Here is a 26,668-nt window from a genome sequence, read left to right on the forward strand (position 1 = left end):
TCATGTTCTGGTTTGTCAAAACTTCAGTGAACCCAAAGTCTTGGTCGAATTACTCATTTAAATTGAATGCACTGTTATTTTGTTAAAACCGTTTTCCAAACAATCAAACAGAAGCCTGCTGTTCTGCAATAATAATAAAAAGAAATGATAACCAGGCTACAAGGAGGATCCTGCCTCTGGACAAGCATCTGTCCTCAAATTAACTAGAGCAACATTAAAGAAAAATACTGGGGGAAAAAAAGGTTTTTGGTATTTTTTAATCATTCAGTGAAGAAAATATATCAGAAGGGACTATGGATTTTGTTATATGTACCTACATTAAGGGCTTAAATTGGGATTTTGGTTTTGTTATTTTTGCCTCCTTTCTCCTCCCCCTAAACAAAAGTCCACTGAAACTTCTGCACACGTTTGGTCTGGGGGGAAAAAAATCTATTTTGGAATCAACAATTCTGCCCCAAAGATGACAAAATGACTGAAATGGTCAGAGGCTCATACATGAAGAGTCTACATGGATGAGCCTCTGACACCATGGTCTTTCACCTTTTCTGAGGCAGCAAACTTCCTTGTGGAACACCTTACATGACCAGGTAGGAGTTTGAATGTTGAGCTTGTTTAGCTAATTATGCAATCATAAGCACAAGGCCAACTGTGACATGTCTACCTTTTATCATTTCATTTTCACTCATCGTATTAGCTGTAGGACCAAGTATTAGAACAGGATTATAATGCTAACTGGTTTTGCTCATCTAAGCATTCCTAAGTTATTATAAGTTTATTTTAATTTACTTTTTTTGGTATGCCTCCAGTTTTATCCACCTTTGTCATGGTAAGGATAACACGTCAATGTAAAGATGGGCTCATAGGATAGCGCAAGGGTTAAAAGTGTTCCCAGTGGTCTTTTATTTATTATTATGCTGTTTTTAGACAAAATTTAAAGACATATTTACCGACATAGTTTCCGCTGCGCCACATATTTTCATTAGAAAGTTGCGGGTGGGACCATTGGAATGTAGCTTGATAGATTGATTTATTTAAGTGTCATGCACTAATGTGCCCAGCCCACACAGGCTTATATGACACTGAAAAACGAAACAAAATACACAATACATAAAGATACATCCCCATCACAAAAAGAAAAAAAGAATCCAATAACCCCCCTAATCAGAGTCTAACAGAATACATAGTGTCCATTCTTATTGTCCATGCTTTTGACACAGCAACAAACACACCCTTTTTGAAATGGCTTTTTTTTTTGTCTGTTCTTGATTTTGAACTTAATTTTCTTGACATTTGTCCTCTATCATAAGAAAAATGCCACAAGAACATGCTAAAATATATTTGACAGTAATCATAGATATAAGCATTAAACCACTTTGGCTAACATCAGCACAATGCCAACTCTTTTTCTTCCCTTTAGGCTTCTAATTTAACTCTGAGCTTTGAGGTTTGCAACAAGGTATCTTGTAATGCAAAGGATGCTAATATAAGCAAAATATTAAGTCAATGAGCTAATTTTATCATACCATGGTGATTTAAAAACTGATTTCAAATGCTGCAAAAATCCCCTGGGACTTTGACAGACCAAAGGCCATTCAACACTGCCAGCAGTAAAAAAAAATTAATTCACCGCAAAAAATGTGGCTTCATTTTGAAAATGAAAAAGCATTGCTGGAATTGACTTTTATTTTTAATTATACTCCAGAAAAACTTCCATATTAAACTCCATTACAGCAGCTTTCATTTAGAAAATGCAGTACCATCAAATAGACAGTAGATGGCTGCATTTTCTCCATTCTACTCTTTGGCACCTTGTCAAAATCAACACTGTATGATTTTATTCAGGTATTAGTGCCTGTCTGTCCTTTTAATGGTCAGGATTGTGGCATTATCTCTTCTTTCATAAAAAAATGAAACGACTGCTTAACCCTTGTACTATCCTAGGCACTTTAACATTGGGAGTGGGGTCATCTAGACCCACTAGACAGTGCTCTGAACCTTTTTTCTTCAATGATTTGTGATCTTCACTGGTGTCCATGGATGACATGAAATCTTTCCACCTTTATCCACTTTTGTCATGGTAGGGAGAACACGTCAACGTAAGGGTGGAGTCATCTACGATAGCACAAGGGTTATAAGAGAGATTTTACAATATACTAGGAACAAACTAAGAAGGACAAATCCGCTTTTGAAGCAACTTAAACTATATACTCAAGGTATCTAAAGCAAACTGTGTTTTATGAACAAAACTTTCAGTTTATAAAGATATTTTATGCAACCTTTGAGTCTACAAACCTCAACAACATGATCATGCCCAGACTGAGTGTTTATAGTTGGATTTATCCTTAATTTGAGATTTATTGGTACTATTGTGTCCCAGTAAAAGTTGCATTAAATAGCCTAAACTAAGAAATCATATCATAAAATAGACCACATTTACACCAGTTTTGTTTTGTTAACATATGTATTTAACCATGCAATATTACTTCAGCATTGGAGTTCTTGGTCCACTCAAAGGCTACAACACAATCTCTAATAATCATCTTTCAACTGCTCTATGAGCTCACTTTATCCCGAAGTTTCCTGATGCCGGACCCAACTACTTTTTTTGCAGGATCCAAAAAGACATATTTAATGACTTTCTTTGTTCCTGTAAAGACAGCAAAGAAAATAGAGTTACAACTATTAGCAAAAGTAAGCAACTCTTAGTTTTTATTAATCAAGATGGGACGAAATCAGTTTCACTATAGGAAAACAAAACATTCCAAAGATATAAAAATAAAAACATAGACTCAATGCTCAAACTGTTTTCATTTAATTGTACGGCGAAGGCTTCCACTCCACCAGTAGGGTTTTACAGTTTTCACCACCCCAAATTGGGGAGAACAGTTTGGGTAAACACATTTATGATCATTGCAAATTGCTTTCCATATAAAATAGTTGAGGAAACTGAGGAAAAATAGTCTTTTTTTTAAAAGAGTAGCTAAAAAACTCTATTGAACTTAGTGCATAACTGACTATTTGTTGGGTGACGAATAACACATCTTTCTGTGATGGAGAGGCTAGTTCACCCTTTGATTTATTGACATGGTCACACACGTGAGGTCGTGAGATCTGGAATCAGCTGTTTTTCTGAACACATTTTTTTTATTTTTCAAAGTCATGCTTCCATACGAAGTGTGCTAGAACCACTGTCTAATCTCTGAGGAGATCACCTTTTACTATAACAGTAATGTGTAACCAGGTGGGGAGTTAACTTATCAATTGTCTTTTTAAAGTTGTTTTTTTTCCTGAACATAGCAGGAGGGAGATTTTATTAAATATATTATGGTGTGGTGTGGTGTGGTGTGTTAACGGATGGGAGATGCCATTCAAAAATAAATTGGTGCCTCTCAATCCAAACACAGCTACATAATAATATTTATATGAAATCACATCTTTAACATTACGACTCGCATGCAACTGTGTGTTACCTTTGAACTTGGAATTCTTCTTACAACGATGTTCAATGTGGTAATGATACTGCACTGACACCATCGTTAGACACTGGATGTTTGGCTGGAGTTGACCAAAGAGCGGATTTTGAGGATGTGGAGGAGAAATCCACTGGGCCTGAGGTGGGTACTGGGCCTGGTGTGGGTCTTGGGTCTGAGGTGGATACTGGGCCTGAGGTGGATACTGGGCCTGAGGTGGATACTGGGCCTGAGGTGGGTACTGGGCCTGGTGTGGGTCCTGGGTCTGAGGTGGGTTCTGGGCCTGAGGTGGATACTGGGCCTGAGGTGGATACTGGGCCTGAGGTGGATACTGGGCCTGAGGTGGGTACTGGGCCTGGTGTGGGTCCTGGGTCTGATGTGGATACTTGGCCTGATGTGAGTACTGGGCCTGGTATGGGTACTGGCCCGGATTTGGTTGTTGCTGGAAACTCATGTTGCTCTAAGACTAAGAAGAGCAAGAAAGACACTGTTGGAAATCAGAATTTTCTTAAGAAGAAGAGAAAATGTTCCCTTTGTAATTGAAGTCTGCTATAATTAACTTAAAACAAATACCTTAAAGTGAACAAAAGAGTAATTTTGACATTATTTCTGATGCTACGTACACAACGGCCATTTGACATGCAGGTTCTTGAATGTGCTAACTGGCGCTACACAGTACTAGCGCCCAAACTCAGTTGGGAGAGTCTTGGTGTGAAATGTCAAAGTGGTACAAATCTTGTGAATATTGCTCCATGCTTTTTTTTTCACAGCTTGGTTCCAATATATGAAATACTTGGTGTCATCAAATTTTGTCCGGACACAAACCATAGTTATTAATTCCTCCTTCATGATCAATTCTTACGGTTTGCACTTTCATGAACTTTAAAAAAAAGACGCCACCTTTGAGTCCCTAACTGTCAACGCGCGTTCACTTGCTGCACATGATGTATGTAGAGTCTCAAAACAGACTTAAATACTTGCATAGCAACACATAAAAGCGAGAGTTTTGAATGCCGAAGCCCAAAACTCACAAATACATGCAAACTTTCCATTGGAAAAGCTCGCTTGAACGTGTGTTCCCAAGGCCATTGTGAACATAGCCTAATCGTCCTGTTTACCGACATGATCTCAACCTCTTCTCTGCAACATGTCCAAACTATCTCAATCTGCATTCCCTGCATTCATCCTCCAAACAACAAACAGTGTAAAACACTAGATAAAAAGAATCTGACATGACTGAATTGAGGAACTTGAAAATGTCCTCAATGTCTGACTAAATCAACATCTGAGGAGGATGCCCAAATATATGACAGATATTTTGCTATACAATATAAATTTACATGGAAATGTTTTGTTTTAAATATATTTGCAGCTTGAAATTATTTTAAAAAAAATTGCATTTGATCAGTAGTGCTGCAGTCACAACAAGTAAAAACCAAGACTGTCCCATCCCCCCAGCATAATACCTGAGACAAATACATTTTAAGTTGACCCCCTTTTGTATATTAAGTGAAAATAGAATGCCAGTGATTTGTTATGTTTTAAGTGAATAGATGAACCAACTTACCTCAGAACAAGTTAGTCCCCTGTGCTCATGAGCAAAGCAACGCATTTAGTGGTACTTAAAGGTGTGGAAGGGTCACTTTTGAGAATTGATGGGACGTGATTTACCGGAGTTTACCTGATCAGGAAGTAGATCATCCTTTATGGTGATTGCAGTAATAAATCCAACACCTTTGTGGTCCTGTGACAGACTGGCGGCCAATTCAGGGTGTGTACCCCACCTCCGCCAAATAGTGCCCGGGTCAGGCTGGCAACCCTGTGTCAATATAAGAGAAAAAAACTGGTTCAGCAAACAGATTTAGGTTTCATTTCCAATGTATGATTCAGGTTTATGTCGAAGGTTTTCTTTATGCTTTCATGCGTGAGAGATGATCTCCCTGCAGACTCCATGATTAACGTCATTCAATTTTTGAAAGGCCTTTTTCTGTAAAATGAAATTGTTTTTATTCATCGCTGTCCCCAGTCAAAACGTTTTTAGAGACATTATTTACATTTAAATCTTGACATTTCTGCCATGACCTGTGGCCACAGATCAACTCCACTGCTCCAGCTGAGATAAAGGGTTTATTAGCATGACAGTAATGAATACAATATTACAACAAGGAATTGCATGTATGTCTGTAAGTTATATAAGGGGAAATACCCATGACTTACCAAGAAATAAATCAATTATTAGTATTTTTTATCTTGTATCTTGTTATTTTATTAGGTTTAAATCATTGTTTACAAAAGGATGGGGGTGCTGGGAGGGGGGCGTTGTACTAGTCCCTCAGGAAGGTCAGGGGCATGCTGGACCTCCAACCCCTCGGGTGCAACATTGGGCCCCTCCCCTGCTGACTGTCTCTCTGCGCTGGGGCTGTCTCTGTCTGCGGCTGGCTGGCCGCCTCCTGGCTGCCCGGTCACCCTGGGAGGTGAAGCGCCTACTGCAGCTGGTTGGGGGGCCAGTCGCTTGGAGGGAGCCTTCTTCCCCCGGTTGTGCCCATACGCCTGCCCCTTCCCGCTACCACCCAAACCAATTTTGCGCACACGCACATCGGGCTGCAGGAATTGGATGGGTGGGACATGCTGGCGGGGCTGCCTGGGGGTGACTGTCTTTGGGGTCATTTCGGCACCCACCCTCCATTCCACTTTTACTCGCATATTAGACACCTTGATTCATCTAGGGTTTTGTGGGGATGGTCTGGTGGTCACGGTGAAACATCCGAGTTCATCTCTCACCGGTCCGCCCCCCAATTTTTTTTCCACTTTAGACACCACACACTGCATGTTGGTACCACGCACACAACATATACACACTACACACAGAGGGACCCCGGGGGCTCTGCCGCTTGGTCCGCCACCCCACTAGAGAACTCCTATTTTACCTGCAGCACACACACTGCACACCCACACTACAATACATAGGTGGGTTTGGGGAGGGGTAGCCGGTCGTTACGCGCCTGTGTCCTCTCAGGGCGGCGTGACGCATGGGCATCCTGTTGACCGGGGCAATGGCTGGGCGTGCGGTGCTGGGGGGGGGGGGTCGGTCGCCCGGCAGCCAGAAGAATGTGGGTGTGTGCATGTGTGGGGACAGGCCTGGAGGCTACCTCACTGGGACCCACTGGAGCTCAAAAGTCTATACAAGGTTGAGGATAATGGACAAAACATCAAAGGAAGCATCCGCGTCCAGTTCAGAAAGAAGAGGAAGAAAAACACTCCAAGGACAAAGGAATGCAGGCGGTGTCTGTATAAAAACTTGCTAGTTGCCAAATAAGACCAAATGTACTACATGACGAGTAACATTTTAAGCAACATTTGCCACATAATGAAGGTTTGCACTAAATGAGAATAGTCTTGTTAATTAGCTAATTGGTGGATTTAATCTAAGCTTCTCTGCTGTTCTCATGTGGTCCAGTGCAAAAGCGAAGCTGGAACGTGTTGTGAGTCTTGACTGGCGTAGTGGTGTGGAAAGAGCGAGCAAAGTAGGAACGTGGCTTGGCTTGATTAGTGAAGCTGGAGCGAGTTGGAAAGGCAGCTTGTGGAGTGGTGGAAGCCAGGAGGACATTCGTGAAGATGAACCTGAGAGTGGAGCAACAAGACAAAGTAAGTAACGTGGCAACTTGAATTCAAGACTAAAATTGGCAACCAGATAAAGCACCATTAGGAGCAACAAACTGGCGATGAATGCTGGGGCTGGATCTCCTTATGAAGGCTGTATGAAGATGAGGTGAGTGTCCACAGCTGGTTCCAATTAGCAGAGCAGAGAGGGGAGGGGGAGAGTAGGCTCACCACAATCAAGTTCACACACGTATTATTCAAACACCTGTTGATCATTAACTCATCGTTTCTTCATATACTGAAATCAGAGTTTCTTCATACCTTTTCTTGAATATTTGGAATATTTGAACATTGTTTGAGCTCATTACTTAACCCATTCCAAAGTTTAGTGCCACACGCCAACACACAGAAAACTTTCTTTGTTGTTCTAATCAGTTTGATCTTGAAGTTCCTACATCCCGTCAGTTTGTAGCCTTCTTCATTTTCGAAGAACAGTTTTTGGATATTGAATGGTAACAATTTCCCACTGGCTCTGTAAAAAAGTTGCGCAGTGTAAAAATCAACAAGGTCATACAGTTTTTAAAGTCTAGATTGATCAAATAAATTGTTAATTGTTGCAATTGTAAAGCTAATTGTTCTGATAATATTTCATACTCGATTAGATGAGATGAACAAGGAACAAGGAAGAACATTTTCCAGCCTGTAATATCTTTGATAAAGGTAAACTTAAAATGATAAGTCTTCTGGATTCCAACAATTCTTCACAGCTTACAGTAACACATTATAAGGTATAGAAAGTGAAAGTTTGACAACCAGATACCTAATGGTCAGGCTTGTGGCATTATCTCTTCTTTCATAAAACTCAAGATAACAAAAATATTGAAATGCGGCAATGAAACGACTGCTTAAAAGAGAGATTTTCAATTTCCCAGGAACAAACTAAGAAGGAGAAATCTGCTTTTGAAGCAACTTATACTATATAATCAAGGTGTGTAGAGCAAATAGTGTTTTATGAACAAAACTTTTAGTTTATAAAGATCTTTTATGAAACGTTTGAGTCTACAAACATCAACAACCGGATCATGCCCAGACTGAGTGTTTATAGTTGGATTTATCCTTAATTTGAGATTTATTGGTACTATTGTGTCCCAGTAAAAGTTGCATTAAATAGCCTAAACCAGAGGTGTTAAACTCATTTTGGGTCGGGGACCACATTCAACCCGTACGATCCCAAGTGGGCTGGACCAATAACGTAAAGGCAAAATAACAGCTTTGTTTTTATTTTTTTACTCAACTGGAAAACATGCCTCAACCACGTGGTAGCCTAATCATTTATCATTACACATTCATTCACAAAGGCCAATGGATCTTAAATAAAATTAATTTCACTTAAAAAAAAGGTCTATTCAATTTTATACAGACTGAATATTTTACATCTGACACTGAAGCAATCCTGATAAACTCAAGAGGGGGCTACAGAAAAAAATGAAACACCTCCCTAAAATGTAAATGTCCAAACCATTAAAAAAGTACACTAAATTAAACTTGCAAACATTTGTGAACATAAGAGTTTGGAGTTAACCTCCCTTTCTCTCCTGAAACTCTCCTGAAACTTCACGACAAGACATCACGGCTGCAGTAAATGCAGACAGTTTTTCATCAATCCAGCTAATAGTTGATAAATCTTGTTTTTTCTTAACTGAAAATGGTGAAACTTTTTTTTATGGTGAGTCTCATAGTGGTGCTGAAAGTTATATTCTTTGAGCACTGTGACCTGTTGATGACATAGCATGCATGCAGGTTTTGCATTCAGCTCTGTGAACAAATAAAACTCTGTCCATTTTTCCTGGAAAGCTCAGGACTTCACTTCAACCTTTTTTACTTTTTGACAACATTTTGGTCATTATTGTGTCACTACTGATCATTCTTATAGCAATGTAACAGCGGTGAGGCTCACAGGGAACAGAACTACTGCCTACCCAGACGCAGAACTGTTAGGTTTTGCTTTTGGCAGGTGCAGAGATGTGCTGTTTCACCTGTTTTGCTTTTCCTTTGCTCCCCCTAATGACGGAATTGTGCATTTCGGTTCTTTCTTTAAAAAATCATAACTTGCCACAGGAATGGACAAGAAACATGCTTTCTTTTTTAAACATCCTTATGATTTTTAGTCTTCATGTGTGGGTCGGACTAAAGCACCTGGGCCGTTTGTTTGACACCCCTGGCCTAAACAAAGAAATCATATCATAAAATAGACCACATTTACATCAGTTTTGTTTTATTAGCAGATGTATAAAACCAGGCAAAATTGCTTCTGCGTTGGAGTTCTTGATCCACTCAAAGGCTACAACACAATCTCTAAGAATTATCTTTCCACTGCTCTATGAGATCACTTCCTCCACGATTTCCGTCAAGCTGTCACAGACAAGTCTTCCTGCACTAATAAAACCGACATATTTGATGAATTCCTTTGCTCCTGTAAAGACGGAAAAGAAAACAGAGTTAAAGCTATTAGCAAAATAAAGAAACTATCAAACCAAACACAGCTATGTAATTTTTTTACTGAAATCCCATCTTTAGCATTACAACTCATAAGCCACTGTGTGTTACCATTGCGCTTCTTGGAATCCTTCACACAATGATGGTCAGGTTGGGACTGGTTAATTGGCTGGAATTGACCAGAGTATCCTCCCTGATAGGCAGGATGGGGAGGGTATCCCAGTCCAGAATAGGGAGGACCAGTGGCAATCGGGGGAACCGGGAAACTGGGTGGAGGGGACTGCTGGGAAAAGTAGCTTTGTGGATACTGAGGATGGAGAGGAGAATTCCAATGGCCATGAGGTGGGTACTGGCCATGGTGTGGGTGCTGGCCCTGGTATGGGTACTGGCCCTGGTGGGGATGCTGCTGGAAACTCATGTGGCTCTAAGAGTAAGAAGACCAAGAAAGACACTGTTGAAAATCAGAATTTTATCAAGAGAAAATTTTCCTTTTTGTAACTTAACTCTGCTATAACTACTGTAACTTATCAAATATCTCAAAGTGAACAAATGTGTAATTTTGAAAAATATTTCTGGGCTACGTACACAACGGGCATTTGACATGCGGATTCTTGAATGTGCTAACAGTACTAGTGCCCAAGCTACAAATCTTGTGAATCTTGCTCCAGGCTTTTTTTTCCACAGCTCAGTTCCAATATATGAAATACTTGGTATCATCAAACATCAAATTTTGGCCGGGCACGGACTGCAAGGCATCTGCATTCCCTGCATTCATCCCCCAAACAACAAACAGTGTAAAACACTAGATAAAAAGAATCTCACACAAATGAATTGAGGAACTTTAAATCTATCTAACTAAAACTAAAAACTTGAAAATGTCCTCAATATTGGAACATCTAAGGGGGATGCCCAAATTTATGACATATTTTTCTGTACAATACAAATTTACATGGAAATGTTTTGTTTTCAAAATCCTTGCAGTTTGAAACATGACAATTATTAAAAGTAAATTTGCTTTTGATCAATAGTGCTGCAGTCACAACAAGCAAAAACCAAGACTATCCCATCCCTCCAGCAGTGACGCCTTCCCAGGAATGACAGTATTACCTGAGACAAATACATTTTAAGTTGACCCCTATTAGTATATTAGTATATTAAGTGAAAATAGAATGCCAGTGATTTGTTATGTTTGAAGGTAATAGATGAACAAACCTACCTCAGAACGAGTTAGTCCTGTTGATTCATGAATGAGGCAACTGAGGTACTTTTATCCCTTGTGTTATCTTAGATGACCCCACCCTTCTGGTTCAAGTTCCAGCTGGGATCATTCTGTGTGGAGTTTGCGTGTTCTTCCCGTCCGTGCGTGGGTTTTTCCGGGCAGTCCGACTTTCTCCCACATTAAAAAAGAAGTTTCATAGATAAAATTAATTACTCTAAAAACCCTTAAGAAATAAATCAATTATAAGTATTTTATTCTTGTTCTATTATTAGGCTTAAATCCTTTTTCATAAAATGTGGACAATTTGATATGCAGTGCAACACGTTGTCATGTAACGGCCACAGAGTCTGCAGCGGCAAGTGAAAAGGATTTATATGCTGATCGTCATGATAGCTTAAATAATTCATCAGTTCAGAAAAAAGTTCACCTTCAATTGCTTGTTTTTATCTAAGTGAAGCAAAAGTTTGTTTTAAAGAAACAAACTCTAAAGTCTAAGTAGTTCAGTTCCTCATCGTGTCTTATTTCCTCCTCTTCAGCTGTATCCATTTTTTACAAGGATCATATTCACCGAACAGGTTAAATGAGATCATCTTTTCTTTTAAAAATCACTCATCTTTTCCTCATTCAAGAATTTGATCTACTTAATCCATTTCAATTCTTACAAAAATTATGTGTCATCAAATAACGATACAGCAACATGTTTCAGAAATGAGACCTCTGTGTGTGTGGAAGGAATTAAGCTAGGCGATAGAAAAACAATTTTCAAACAACTTTTTCAGATTTTTCAAATTTTGACTACCAATCATTCCCATTCCCCATTAAAAGAAAATACGTGCTACAGAATTATGACATCATAGAAGCAAGAAAAGTAAGGAAAATTTACTGTTCGGTTTTGTTTGCAGAATTTTTTTTTTTTTTTTTTTTTAATTCTAACTTGTCCTGTCCAACAGCTGGGCAGTCAGATGAGAGCTGAGGGCCTCTTGGGTTGGACATATTTTACTTTAACAAGAGGGGTTATTAATCTTCAGACAAACCAAAGGTATGTCTGAATAAACCCCTTTTGTAATTGAGGCCAAACTTTATTAATTTCAAACATGTCTGAAAATCTTTGGTGTTGGACCGGACGGAAAAGGAAAGAGGGGAAGAAGAGAGAGGGACGTTAGAGAGAGGGGGGGTAGGGGGTGATAATAGGAGGGGAAGGGGGATAAGACCATGAAGCAGCATAAAGCAACAAGTTTACTGGTTGTTAATCATTATGGTAAGGTTTAAATGTAAAAAAAATAAAAAAAGGGCGGAGCCTGTCCACACACACACTCAAATGTTATAAACACACCTGTTAGTTGCAAAAATGTCCACCTGTCGACATGTACACAAAACAGATAGTGTTCACACGCATACTTATGCCTTAAAACCAACTAGTGTGAAATATTTCAGTCATTCAGTCTGTTGAGCTAACACCTGTGCTCAGGTGAGTGTTTATGTTCTTCTAAAATGGATGGTGGAACGTGAAAAGAAGGAGGGAGAGTGCCCAGCCATCCCCACCCCAAGACCCCCACCGCACCAGCAGCGGCAGCCGGAATCCCCCCAACGCCACACGGGAACCGGCAGGGAACAACCGCCGCCCGGGCGACCAAGCCCGCCACCCAGGCCAGGGCCAGCAGGGCCGCCGCAAGGCCCCCAGAGCCAGAGAGCAGGGAGGCACGGAGGGAAAGAGGGCGCCGCCCCAGCCCAACCAGGAGAGCAGCCCCCCCGCCGCGCCGGGAGAACCCAACGCAGGGCCCCACCGGAGAAGGACGCCCACAGCCCCAGACGAGCACCCCACCACCACCCAGGAGTTCCGGGCATCCCCCCGCCCCAACCCCAGGTACGAGCCAGGACCCCCCAAGGGAGACCCACTCCGCACTCCAGGCAGCCATCCGCCCGGCCCACGGTTGGTCCAGGGAGGAGCGAGGCAGGGGCCCGCCGCCCCCGCCCAGGAGGGGGGAACCCCGGGGAAAAAAGAGGGCCCACAAGGGGTGTTGTAAATATGGCCCGACCAGGCTCGGCCACAGTTGGAAATTTGGCGGGGCCCAGCACTCAGGAGCAAGGACCAGAACCCACCCCCCAGGGACACGAACACCCCCGGCTCAGATGTAATGTGAACCCCCCCACCGCGCGGAGAGAGCACCGCCGGGCCCAGGAAGCCGGCACCCCGGGGACACAGCCGCCGTTGCAAAGGGGCCCGTACCCCCCACCAGGGAAGAGGCAGGGGACAGATGGTCCTAGGTCCCACCTTCCTTGCAAAATGTGTGTGCGTGTGTGTGTGTTTGAGAGAGTGTGTGTGTGCATGTGTGTGTGTTTATGTTGGGATGTATATATTGAGGGGGGAGGGGTGTGTGTACTAAGGGGGGTGCGGTTAAAATTGGTGGGTAGGGCACTAAGTGGACATCTCCTGATTACTCACAGCGACGTCCCCTCACCCTCCCCACCAAGGGGCCCTAAATGTCTAAGGTGCGGTTAAAATTGGCGGGTAAGGTGCTAGGAGGACATCCGCTGCTTGCTGGCAGTGATGTCCAAGCACCCCCCCTACCAAGGGCCCTACATGTCTAAGGTGCAAATAAAACCGAAAGAGGGGGGGCCCACTCCATACGGCAACCACAGGAGGGGGGCCACTGCCTAGTAAACCCCCCCCCCAAGGCTCATCGCAGGCTAAGCCCCCCACCCCCTCACCCTATTATGAGGTTATATGAGGAAGGGGATAAGTTGGGGACAGATGATAGACTGTCCCCCGGTGGTCAAACAGCCGTCCCCCGCCCCCCCCCCCAGCAAGGGGGCCAGGCCCACCCAGCCCTGGGGCCCCACCCCCGGAGGCGCAGACACCCCAGGCCCAGCACCACCACCCCCACACAGAGAGAGGGGAGCCAGAAAGCACCGGCCCCCCCCGGAGCAAGCCCAGGCCCCCACCCCCAAACGCCGGCCCTAGAAGAGCTCTGGTCAGGCCTCGACGGGACCGAGGCAGCCAACCGGCCGGGGAAACCGCCGATGGCCTCAGCGGAGACCCCGACCCGTCAACCCCCCCAGCCCCGTACCAATAGTGTTTGCAGAAATTTTTAAGATCACCTAAAACATTTGTTGCAAGGGGGATTTGCTCATTATTTTTGTTTCTTTCTGTCAGTGGTCCTAAACAATGATCCTCCTCTGTGGACAATAAAGATGACCTCTGAAGGTGTTGATACAAAGGGTTCTACTGAAACTGTGTTCCTTTAATAACACATTACATTTACAACAACAACAAAAAAATGGCATTTTTCAAAGCAACCCAGAAAAATGAAAAACTCCCAAAAGAGCAAAACCAAGAACACTGTAGAAAAGTCGCAGTTGCTGGTATCTCTACCAATCTGCAGCTTTTATGAAAGCGTAAAAAGTATCGATTTGACTGCTGAAAAAAAAGACATTGAACCCCCAAAAGGGAGATGAGAAGGGAGACTTTTACAGAATGACTACCCTATCAACAAGAAACAGAATTTTAAAAGTCTGGAGTGAATCTGGGAAAAATGATTACAGTATAATAGGAGGATGTGGTGTCTTAGGCCAGCTTGTCGCAATAAATATTTAAAGGCCTATTTTTTCCCCCACTATTTGAAGTATTGATGAATATTTAAACAGTAATCCAATATTGTAAGTTTTAGAGGAACATTTTCATTTTTAAGCCGTGGAAGTGTCCAGAAGCCTTTTTTTAACACAGAAACACATTAAACTGGGTTTTGATCTCCAGCTGAGAACAATAATCCACAAAAATTGGGTTATAAGGAGTTCATGTTAATATTTTATGTGTTTAAAAGGACTTTTTGTTGTTGCTTTTAAAATATAAGTAATTATCTGGCTGGCTATTCTTTAATTTCATTATTCGGGTTAAATATTATCATTCCAAATTAAAAGCATGCACTTTAAAATAAATCCACATAAAAAAACAATTTCTGATTTTGGAGTTTTAGCTGTGAAAAAAAAGGTTTTGAAATGCGAGAAAGACAAAATGTATCCCCTTTCCAGATAAAGCCCAAGTTAAATGATAAAGTGCTTGTTTTAACCTTAAACACTATTCTTCCATCTTTTGCCAACACAAGGGTCTTGCCAAAATGTGCAAATTATCTAAGTGCTTAAAAAATGTATATATTTTTGCTAAAATGTAAAATCCCTATTATTTAACACAGTTATAGGAAATCTTGCAGCATTTTACATAATTTATCGTGCGTGCTTTTATTTTATTGTTGCAGCCGAGTTATTTCCGCTGGATTTGTGGTTGGCTGATACTTTGTTTCTACTGCCCTCCTGTGGCCAAGAAATATATAACAGGTAATTTTCTTTTTAATTCTTTACATAACCCTTGTGCTATCCCATGGGGTCAAAATGACCATTGCCGTGTTCTCCCTGCCATGACAAAGGTGGAAAGATTTCATGTAATCCACGGACACCAGTGAAGATCACAAATCATTGAAAATAAAAGTTCAGCGCACTGTCTAGTGGGTCTAGATGACCCAACTCCCAATGTCAAAGTGCCTAGGATAGCACAAGGGTTAATCTATTGCTGTTGCAAAGACTTAAGAATTCCTTTTTGCTATAGTCTCTAAGCTGTAAATATATAGCTCATCTCTGTAGGTCCTAGTAAACAAACTCTTTCTTTTTAAATGCTAAAAGTCTTAATGTTTTTAAATTTGCCACAAAGCACAACAAAATCCTGCAGGGGGATATTTTATTCATGTCTTCAATGTGTTTTTGTCCATAAGAAAGAATCCATCAATTAGTATTTTTAACATCTACAACATCTCCAATACACTCAAAACTCTATTTCGGGTTTCAATATAGAGCATCTTCAAAAAAAGAAGTAAATGTTTATTCTATCATCTCTAAAGCAGGCTCCTATAAAACTAAAAATCATGCTTTTTTTCCCACAGATGAAAAGATTTAGCTTCAGGAAACACACAGTTTACAGGATGCATCAGGCAGACACCTTTAACCCTTGTGCTATCTTAGATGACCCCACCCTTACATTGACGTGTTCTCCCTGCCATGACAAAGGTGGAAAGAATTCTTGTAATCCATGGACACCAGTGAAGATCACAAATTCATTGAAGAAAAAAGGTTCAGCGCACTGTCTAGTGGGTCTAGATGACCCAACTCCCAGCATTAAAGTGCCTAGAATAGCACAAGGGTTAGGGTATAGGTTTGAGTCCATTGCTTTGTTTTATTTGGTTCTAGTGTATCAAGAATTTCAGCTTTGGCTCAAGTTGTTTTCCTGGATCTTCACTGTAGCACACACAAAGAGAGAATTTAAAAGTCAATAATTGAAAAACAACAAGTCCTTCCATTGATGCAGTAACTTATTTTAATATAGGACTCCCAACAAAAGCAAAAACAACAAAAAAACATTCCAATGTGGTTTCTTTATGTAATCATTACTCCTTTATTATTATTATTATTTCCAAGGCATGTCATTTCAAAAACAAAAACAGGGATGATTCTTTGTATTTGAGAACAAAAACATTGCAGAATTTACATCAAACACAAATCTCAGTCAATTTTAAAAATGCATTCCATGTACGTCCATATGACTCCATACAAAACAGCTAAAAACAAACAAACAAAAAAGGCATGAGCGGGGGGGTCACATTCCAAGCGTCAGCTTCTGGAAATCACCTCACGGCTCATTAACAGGCGAAGCGCGGCTGGACGTCCAGACCGAGCCATGTAAGAAGAATTACACCTTGGACTTTGTAGATAGCACAGCCGAGGAGCGTTTAAACAGAGCTGTAGATGATTTAAAGAAGTCAAAGCTTTTATTTTACAGATGTAATCATTGTAAAGTGCCAAAGAGAGTCGCAATAGGCGAGCCTGAGATTGACGTACAGTGTTAGTTATGCATTTTGCTGTGTAAATATCTATTTCCGTGCGCGTGTACCGAGGCACCTGATGAGCTTTGGTGCTGATTCGTTAAATAAAAGCTGCTACAGTACAGCACCTGGACAGGTCAGTCAGCGTTTGTCACGTTAGGAGACTCTTGGACAAGGCTTTTATTTATGAACACAAACAAGACTTTCAGAGGATGGGATGTTTAAGGCGGGGGGAGGGGGAGGGTTCAAGGCTCAGAGGTGGAGGGTAATGAGAGTGAAATGGCGGGAAACGGCATTATGTCAGCATATCCCAAAGACAACAGCAACACAGGGCTGTCCAGCAGGCGGTCAGGCATGTGTCTCCGGTGTCGTCCCTCCTCCTGTCCTCCACCACGTACACTAGAAGGACAGGAAACGTTAGTGAGACAGGAAAGCAATTTGTCGTTTCTCAGAACTCAGGTCTCCAGCAGTTAGTTGAAGGGTAACCATGGCTGAGGCGACTTTTATACCGCATTCCTTATGGGAAGCTTGTCTCTATGGTGATGCCTTTGTTTGACTGTAGTTTAGTAACCTGAGTCCCGCTCTGAGGAATCAAAAGCTTTTTTTTTTTTTTTTTTTTACACCAAACACAGAAACGTTTCTGCACAAAGGCTTTGCTTCACCGCCTTTCATCTTATTTTCGCAAATATGTATAAAAGTGTGGCTTGGTTCATGCATGAGGTTGTTTTCCAGCTGCTCTGATCAGGGAACAAAACAAGTCAGACAGAAGGCCTGAAAGAGTGCATCTGCCCTTCCCTGTGCCCATCATGAATCATTTATGTTGAAGCAAACCCTCACGGAGCTTCTAACCATTACTGATGACTGAGTTTCTTCAGAGACCTGACAGCAGAGCAGCATGTCAAGCACTGGATTTCTATAAAGCTGGTATTTCATAACCATGCTGTGTTTATTTGGACCAAATTGCTTTTTCATAGCCTTGATTCTCCTGCCGCATGTGGGAGGAGCTGCAGTCCAAAGGCGCATCGCTACATGGAAGACACAGATGATGTTGAGAGATCAGGTTGATTTATTTTGAAGAGTTCTATAAAAGTATCTGGGTTCATCATATGATTCAGAGTCTCTCCCAGTACAGTGAGGTTCACCCTCTACTGCAGTAGCTGCGTCTGAATGACGGCCGCTTTCAGCGCTACTTCCGTCTCCCTATGACCCACTTTGATGACTTTCTGTCCCGTAAGAGTCAGAGGAGGGCCACGGGCCATAGCCAAGTTCCTGATTGCTTGATGCAACGCAGAGTCTTTGCCAAAGTTCAGATGTTTAAACTCTAGAAAAGTTGTGCAGAAAAGCACTATAATGTAAGCACATCGTCCTGCTGCCTAAAATGCGCTGCCACACGACAGTGCTCAAAAAGCGCCGCAGGACCTCTCATTACAGCTCTTTATTGACTTAACATTGCTCGAATCACGCTCTGTGTGAACGTAGTTTAACTCCACACTGCACTGTTTAAAACAAAAAGATGTTGATATGTCCTCTGACGGCAGGGCCTCTCCCTTTTGCATTCTCATTTGGATACATTTTCCAGTTTCTCCCACAGATGGGAGGCGATACTGAATGAAAACATCCAATCTGCTCTTAAAAAGAAAGAAAAAGGACTTGGTACTTGTTTGTATTGTTTTAGAAGAATCATTTTACAGCAGCCCGGGTCTAAAAACAATAAAACTGTTAAAAAAAAAACACATAAAAACTACTTTTTGTTGAGTAGTTAAAATTTGTTGTGGTAAATGTGTTTCTTAGAGAGGAAATTGGTTGTGCCCACACTTGAAGAAATGTGCCTGTCATTAAAATGAAATGAGCGTCTACTGATGACATGACACAATCTTTGTGAACACAATTTCACTTTTGAACATCTTTAAACGATGGAACAAAGTTCATGGAAAGTTTGTTAAAAGCAACTTCAGCAAAAGTTAAACGCCTTTATATGGTCTTGATAACATCGAGCTTTCAGAAGTTCAGAGTTCAGAACAAGATGCTGAAGATCACAGCTGGAGCAGATAAATGCATCAGAAACTTTTTAAAGACTGATGTTCCACCGTTCAAACTAAACAACATCCTTTATTTTTCCTAAAGTATGCAAATGCAGCTCATAGGTTTCTCCGTCTCACCTGTGTTCTTAGGAGCCTCTCCATAAACCGGGCCAGGAGGGGGCCCGCCCTGCCAGCCAAATTGCGGTTGTCCAGGATACCCCTGCATAGGAGGCTGTCCTGGCCCGGAGTACGGAGCTCCAGGCCCCATTTGTCCTGCGGGGTATCCTTGAGGTGGGTAACCTTGAGGTGGGTAGTCCTGCGGGGGGTAGCCTTGAGGTGGGTAGCCCTGCGGTGGGTAGCCCTGTGCCGGAAAGCCTGGAGCACTTGGGCCACCGCCCGGGTATGGAGGGGGCTGCTCAAAATTCATTTCTGTGTTCAAAAAAATAAAAAAAAAGTATAGGACATATTGAATAACAGCACTAACATAGAAACTAAAACATTTGCATTTGCTCATGCATGTACTAGTGTTACTTGGAGAACTAAAACAAAAACTTTCAGTCGCATATAAACACACCTAAATAAATAAATAAAAAGCTAAAAAGAATAAATCAGGGAAGTCTAAACTTCTCAATAAGGAATGGAAACTAATGCATTAGTGGAACCTCTCTTTTCCAGGTCTGTGAGAGTTGGAGTCGCCAATGTGTCACTCCTTCACTCCCTCAACGGTTTCTCGCACATCAATTATGACGCAATTCTCCTTTTCTCTTCTGAATAAACACTTCTTTTTTTACCAACTTTACTTAAATGCAATCTTGTTTTTCTTTAACTGATCTGGTTTTATGACATTTTCCCTTAAAATAAAGTCCGACTAAAGTGACCTATGTGGACCACGCTACATGTTTTTTTTTTGTTGCAGATTGGTGGCAGACTAAATGATCATCCAAATGATAACAAACACAAGAAACCTTGCGAGATAGACCTTCCAACTATTGACCAATCTGATGTTTTATTTCGGGCCTTTAGAGCTTTACATATTCCTGTCTGGGATAACATAATAAAAGGGACAAGTTTGTAAAATAATTTTAAATAAAAGTAAATTTAAATGTAAACTTAAACAAATTATCAGCTGAAATCAAATTAGTATATTAGTTTCTAGGAATAGAAAATGACAGCTGTGGTACTGTCCTGTGGATTTTTACAAAACTTCTCATCTGCCCCAGGATAAAAAACAACAAACCGTAAGTACAAAAAAAAAAAAAAAAACAATACTTACTTTCAAATTCTTTATAACCCAAATAAAAATAAATTTAAAAAAATACCGGTGACATTTAAGGCTTTGACGTCCCACTCTGATCATCTTCTGATCTATTCTAAAAGTATTTCCCTTGGTCTGTTAATTATGGTTATACTAATTTTAGACCTAATCAAAAAACCTTTGTGTGGCAATCAAGAATATAGTTTCTGCAGAGCGACAGTAGTTGTGGGCAGGATCATTGGCAAAGAGCAACCCCGCCCCCTTTCCTCTCCCTATTGCCGAGAACTTGGAGCAGGGAGCTTGTGGTCTGTCCGGCGTATTTTCGACAGCCTTTTTCAAAGTGCATTTTTATTCATCTGCTCCTGATTCCCAACAATTTGAAAATAGAAATACTTATGAATGCACGTTTAACTTAATTTCCTTGATCTATGTCCTCCATCATCAGAAAAATTGTTAAAAACACCAAGAGCACAATTTTAATCAGAGTGGGTCTTTAAAAAAATGACTATATTTGTAGTGGTTGAGTCATAAGATAAGTAAAAGTAAATATGCTAACGTTGCAGAATTGATTTTAAATTTCCTTACCTGGTTTAAAATGTCTTCAGACTACGTTCACACAGCAGGGCTTAATGCTCAATTCCGATTTTTGGAAAAAAATGTGATTTTTTTTGCAAGGCCGTTCACATTTCCAATTAAATGTGAATTTTTGTGATCTCCTATGTGACCGTGAAATGACCCAGAAGTGACCCGCATGCGCAGAAGAGTACTCAACGGTGAACGACGTCACGCGTTGTTTGTAGAAGTAGCTAACGTTAACAATAGATGACAACAACAGTGCTGTCAACAGCGAAGCTCTTTTTGCAGTATTACATTTATTTTCACAAAAGAGCCAGCACAATTACAATCTTCTCATTTTAAGAAGGCATTGGAGCCAGGATCGTCTGTACCCACTGTTGTGGAATGGGGATGTGAATGTGGTTGGGCCGCGAACGTGTGTGCAAGAGAGAGGAGTGCAGGAGGGAATGAGAGGGGCAGTGGGGGCGCGCATTCATGTTGTGTGTTACAGAGGAAGGAGAACCATAAGAAGGCTTCCCCCAGAAAAAATGCTATTGACTCTTTACAGTGATGAAAGTCAGGCAAGGAAAAAATCCCTGAACTTTTCTTTGAGCGATATGGCGGGCACAGAGCGAAATTTTGGAAAAATACGTGGTCTTAGATGCATTCTGGTGCATTCTGGCAGCTAGTTATTCACTTCTTTATCAAGAAACTAAGACTAATTGGAGCATCATGATTTGTCATTCAAATTAAAAATCTACGCTTTTCCTTAAAGCTGCAAAACATACAATTGCTAAAATATAGTAACATCAAAGCCCCAAATGGCAAAAAGAACACCAGTAACTATGATATTCTATGAAAATACCTCAGTTATTTATACATTATTTCTGCTTTAGAAATGACTGACGTACAACATCCACTTGCACTGTTTTCTCAAACTATAATTACATCAAAATATGGGATCTGCTTTAAACTATAATTCTATAACATAATACATCAATTCTTTAACACCAATACTAAGTAATCTGGGAAATATCAAAACAAACATACAAACTAAACTAAACATTGTAAACATTATTTTTTAAGGGAGTGCGGGTCCAAACCATCAAATACTTATAATTAATGTCAACTATACTGAACTAAATCATGGTAATTAGGAAATACAAATAAATTAGATAGAGAAATGTATTCAAAATAAAAACTGAAACTCAAAACTAAAATTGAAATTATTTCAAAATGTGGTTTTGAGATTATTTTACACAAAAAAGTATTTGACCTACACTACCTTAAAAATCTTTTTTTTTTTTTCCAGCCAAGACCACTTCAATTTGTTTTTTATCGTCTTCTCACAACTGAGGTCGTGACCACGCTCAATAATGACGATGCCTGCCATTATTTTAACACAAATTTGATCGCAAACTCTTCAGGTGTGTTTGTGAAAGTTTAGCGTGGACCGCCAGTTTTGGTCTCTAGGGAAGCAAGTCACGCTGACCACGTGGTGCAGACAGAGCCAATCAGACCCGTCGACGCATCCGAAAGCAACTAAAACGTCCCGTCATTGGTCAATTAGGCCGGGAAGACGAGAGATGGCCACGACCATAGAGGAAGCGATCTGCGGAGAAATATAGAAAATAAAGCTAAAATTAGCTGATTTCAGACCATTTTCTAATCCGGAAAGCGATTTGTCCCTAGAGATCAGGTCTTTATTTCCCGGAAAGTACGTTCGGTTTGCTCAAAAACCCGGATTTCCGGGAATTCCCGGAAGACTTTCATCACTGCTTTATTAACCCGCTCTGGAGAATCTGAGGGTCCGAACGGGGAAGTGAACCCCGAAGGAGGATCCGCCCTCTGTCCCCCGCGCTTCTGACCACGGTCGGTAAGGGGGGAAAAAAGTCATGGCGGGAAAGGTTCAACACCACGCTCGGCCATTTCGCTGGAATTTTTTCAAAAACCGTCCTGTTGCGATAAGAGCCCTGAAGTTTGGCCTGAATAGAGCTGTCACCCTAAATATCAATCAAAATATTAATCAAATCAGGGACCTCCCTTCCCTTCCACTGACTGGTCTCAGCAGCCATGGTTGGTGTTTGTGTTTTCGTTCCTGCCTACTTCAACGCAGAATGATGACGTTTGTAGCGTCTCAATGACGTACGGGTCAGATACATGTGGCCTGGCCGTTCAGAAGGCGGTCGCATTTCAAGAGATCGGATACGTATCGGATTCAGGACCACATACCCAAGTGGCCTGGGTCTCATATGAAAAGAAAGAATCTGTGTCGTTCAGACTGTCATAAAAAGATCAGATACAGGTCGCATAGGGGCAAAAAAATCGGAATTGGGTCGTTTCAGCCTGCAGTGTGAAGGTAGAAGTCCTGCATACATATTTGCTGCCTCAGGCTGAACTTAACATGTAAACCAACGGTTGTGACCGTCTTACAGTCCGAAGGTCGAGTTCCAATCTAGACCTTCTGACTAAAGGTTGTAAGAGGCCACCATAAATACTTTTGCTCCTCTGATCATGAGGAACAACAATGGAAATGTGAGCTAAACGGTCAACTGTGAATGCTTGCTCTCACAGGAATTTTGGTCATATTTACACTGTAAACATTTCTGGCGGTGCATCTTCTGTAACCAACTGCTTTTAGCCTAACAAAACAGCAAGAACTGCAAGCTCCATGTTATCTGTAGTAGTGTGAATTTTATTGAGTTCAAAGTTGTCTTTCTTAGGCTACGTTCTAGCTTGTTCTGGGGCTTCTGGGTAATGTGGCGAGTAAGGTAGAAGGATTTTTTTTTTCTGTAAACAAAAACTGTCTATAATCACATAAAACCGGCAAAAAAAAGGCAGATAATCTTCTGTTCAGATTTTCTTAGGTGTCTCACCTAAACAAATCACCGTGTCACCAGTAAATTCCCAGTAGATTTGTTTTCTTTGTTACACAAGTAGGACAGGAAAACAATCCAACCACTTCTTATCCAACCAATTTACCTAAATCTTCTCATTTGCACATGTGATTTTCCACCATGGCCTGGAAAGAGGTCAATTTTGCTACAATAATAATAGATAGGCTTCTTTCTTTTTCTACATTCAGGATTAGATTGCTCGCCAAAGGCGAAGAATGGGATTCTAATCTTTTGACTAAAAAGGCGCCACACAAAAATGAAGAGCAACCGGACACCGTGTGATGGCTTACTTTTTCCCGGTCTTTTTCCCCGTGACTGAAAAGCTCGTTATTGTGAGGGTTTGACATATATCTATTAATGCCTGGGTCAGGTGGTTGTCCATTTGTGAGCACCGCATTTGTACTTCCCATCATGAACAGCGAAAGTAGGTGAGCAGGTGAACACAAAGATATTGTTTTCACAACAGTACTGTGATGATGAAATCTCATGCAGACAGAAGCTAAATATGTGCATAATATACCAGAAATGAGTCAGGGGGTTAAAACTTCCCTTTAGATCCCGTGTTATAACCAAATCAATGGATAAAAAGATATGGATTCATTCTACCACAGCTAAATATTAAGACAAACCTAACAGAAAATTGTGAGACTTAAACAAAATTAAACTTATATAGCATTTAAATTTAGCATTTCAGCAAATATATGCCACAATCCTGTACGTTAAACTTAATGAGAGACCTATGATGCAGCTATAAACGTAGCTGAGAGACTCAGAAACAGAAAAGCTCTGTTGCTGAGCCAACCGTGTTTAGTTTTCCATCTCGGGGGACGTTTTGAGGTACAAAAGTCTTATTGAACGCAAGTGTAATCCCCACTGGTGCTTCGGGACCAAGCCTCAAGCAAACACGAACTTTCACGAAGATGAACAAGTGTAAATTCATCGTTTTCATGATAGTTCAGGTTAGCTTCGTTGAATTATTATTACAAAAAAAAAAATCAAGCTAACATCTATTTGCTCTTCAGAGCGTGAGTAAACGATTAAAGTGATATAATTTAAACTCAGATATATCTCCTCCCGACATTTGAACATGAATTTGCATTAAAAATGTATATAAGTGCGTATTTATTAGCTAAACATCTAGGCACCTGCAGGCCGTAACCCTGCCCAGTGACGCTTCGAGCCCGGTAAGTTCGTAGCCCAAGCTCAGCGAAAACATAAATAAAAATTGTAACGGAAAATGAATGACTTACCCTATAAATGTGTTCCAGCGGCCAAAAACAAATATTATCAATATACTTTGCCCGTATTCAACTGTATATACGTCTATGGTTTTCACTGGCCTTTAGTTTTATTAACCGCAACGTAGATACGCTCTCCTAAAGTCCCGTGTTTGCCTAAAGTGGACATGACGTCATTAGGGGGGTATGGGAGGGTCTAAAAGGGGTGACAAAACACGTGATTGGTTGGAGGCGTTTCCGTATCTGTTAGTGTCCAATCAGGAGCTAGAGCGATTGTCGGAGATTGGAAATGAGAGAAAGAAAGAAAAAACCTAAATGGATTACCAGCCACTGATTTTATGATTGAAAAGCAGTAGTCAGTTTTTGTAGCATTCCAAAAAAGGGGAAGTTAGCACACTTATGTCCCATTTCATAAAATTCTAACGATTTTAAAGGCAAAAAATGGTGCATATTCTTGTAAATAACGTTTAAGACTAAGGTTTGGATTCGAAAAATCCAATTGTGTATTTTTTCGTTCATACTTTTTGGGGGGGATTTTAATTTCTGGTGTTCTTCTAAATTCTTGTTTCTATTAAAATCAGAGAAAATAGACAATCTCTTTGTGGTGTAATTTCACACAGCTGTGTGTTTGATGTAGTTTTTTAATTTCTTAATAATCCTGAACAAGTTTTATAATCATCAAAGTGAATTTACACTGAATTTCATTTATTTATATTACAATTTATCAAAATTCACGAAAAATGAAAAAACACTTTTGTCAAAAACAATAAGTGACATGAAAACCTTTAGTATTTGTGTTTTATTTTTACATTTATTGTGTCTTTGTTTAGCTTTCTTATCTCTTTATTTAACGATGGAACTAATTTGTTTGTTCTAACTTTTCTGTTACACATTTATGTGTATATATTCTTATGTTGACATTTGTGGTGTTCATTTAAATAAATCAATAGGTCAATATTCTAAACAAGTAGACGTCACCATGTTATTGATTATAAGTGACTACTTTCTGCTTATTGGTGGTCAATTGTGTAATTCAAAAAAGAACCTTATGTTAAAACTTTACTTTTAAATTATTCTTTATTTAAACTTTTGTAACTAGCATTTCAACTGTACAGTTTCTGGGGTATTATTGGTTTTCCATCGCATCACAGCAAATCTACAGTTAACATGCAATACCACCATGCTGCCAGCAGGTGTCAGACTTTTCCCAGTCTTGCTTCAAATGTCTTCACAACATATGTTCTGTAGTCGTATGATTTCCCGTTTAGGGATTACGTTTTTAACGAGCCTATAATTGGAAAATAGAGCATAAACTGAGTCACATTTTAGGGTTACTTTTATACGCTCAAAATGGGACCTGATTAGGTAACAAGAATATACCAGTCATTTCAAGCTGTTGTTTTCATTTAAACAAAAGCAGAACATTATAGTTTCTGTAATATAAACCACCTCGGGACACACCGTAATACTTGAGCGTCACGCCTGTACTGTTTTAATGTGAACTAGACAGCTGACCGTGTGGGAGAGGCCCATATGCACTCATGTGCAGTATATGGTTCACATACCTAACCCCTAAATGCCAGGGGTGGACAAAGTACTATAATAACTCAGTACAAATACTTCTATGCTGGCAAGGGTTGTGCTTCCACAAAGCTCTTTTGTTAATCTTGAGATCAGACCTTCAGGTTTCGAAATGCTGAATTTTGCTTATGAAATTCAAGAAAAGTTTTGTTTTCTGAGTATTATGGGTTTATTCATGAGTGTGAGGAAATAGATTTATGCTAATTTATTTCTATAACAACTGATGATTGGAGAATGTGGCGTGAAGTTTCATTTGTATTTTTTGATGTGTTCATTGTGAATCAAGGACCAGAAAAAAAATCCTCAAATACATATCCTCGTTGTCATAATTCATGTTAAGAACTCTAAGATATCAATCCTGAGCTGTAGGAGTGCACTAATTGTGTTCCTCATTTAAACACTTCAACCCATGTGTCCTTCTTAAAACTTTATTTTTTAAATTGATGGTAAAACATATATTGATCAAAAC

General features: G+C 40.5%; 2 protein-coding genes across 4 annotated transcripts; both read right to left on the reverse strand.

Moving 5' to 3' along the window:
- Positions 1-1,007: 1,007 nt before the first annotated feature.
- LOC105354943 (uncharacterized) lies at positions 1,008-10,922 on the reverse strand. Of its 3 annotated transcripts, none has more exons than XM_078953690.1 (3): positions 10,783-10,804; positions 3,471-3,936; positions 1,008-2,647 (listed from the first exon to the last, which is right to left on the reverse strand). In XM_078953690.1, exons 2-3 carry the CDS (start codon positions 3,922-3,924, stop codon positions 2,553-2,555), a joined length of 549 nt encoding a protein of 182 aa, XP_078809816.1. In that variant the 5' UTR covers positions 3,925-3,936; positions 10,783-10,804; the 3' UTR covers positions 1,008-2,552. The 3 variants fall into 3 exon arrangements, 2 of the variants coding, with proteins under 2 accessions (XP_078809816.1, XP_011478698.1); XM_011480396.4 differs by lacking the exon at positions 10,783-10,804 and adding an exon at positions 5,038-5,166; XR_013658393.1 differs by lacking the exons at positions 1,008-2,647; positions 3,471-3,936 and adding exons at positions 9,329-9,543; positions 9,678-9,990 and having other exon boundaries at positions 10,783-10,922.
- Positions 10,923-16,124: 5,202 nt separating this feature from the next.
- LOC101165899 (cysteine-rich and transmembrane domain-containing protein 1) lies at positions 16,125-24,802 on the reverse strand. The gene is made up of 3 exons (XM_004073427.5): positions 24,631-24,802; positions 18,812-19,102; positions 16,125-17,051 (listed from the first exon to the last, which is right to left on the reverse strand). Exons 2-3 carry the CDS (start codon positions 19,098-19,100, stop codon positions 16,948-16,950), a joined length of 393 nt encoding a protein of 130 aa, XP_004073475.1. The 5' UTR covers positions 19,101-19,102; positions 24,631-24,802; the 3' UTR covers positions 16,125-16,947.
- Between the last annotated feature and the right edge of the window lie 1,866 nt (positions 24,803-26,668).

Source organism: Oryzias latipes, chromosome 10 (genome assembly GCF_053564925.1).
Source record: "Oryzias latipes strain Hd-rR chromosome 10, Olatipes_Hd-rR_3.1".
NCBI classification, from domain to species: Eukaryota; Metazoa; Chordata; class Actinopteri; order Beloniformes; family Adrianichthyidae; genus Oryzias; species Oryzias latipes.

Bases quoted from the DNA above. Each gene is read 5' to 3' on its own strand.
- LOC105354943 (XM_078953690.1), bottom strand. From the start codon at position 3,924: ATGAGTTTCCAGCAACAACCAAATCCGGGCCAGTACCCATACCAGGCC. The intron at 2,648-3,470 runs GTAACACACAGT...CTGTCTTTACAG, and splicing joins GAAGAATTCCAAGTTCAAAG to GAACAAAGAAAGTCATTAAA.
- LOC101165899 (XM_004073427.5), bottom strand. From the start codon at position 19,100: ATGAATTTTGAGCAGCCCCCTCCATACCCGGGCGGTGGCCCAAGTGCT. The intron at 17,052-18,811 runs GTGAGACGGAGA...CTGTCCTTCTAG, and splicing joins AGAGGCTCCTAAGAACACAG to TGTACGTGGTGGAGGACAGG.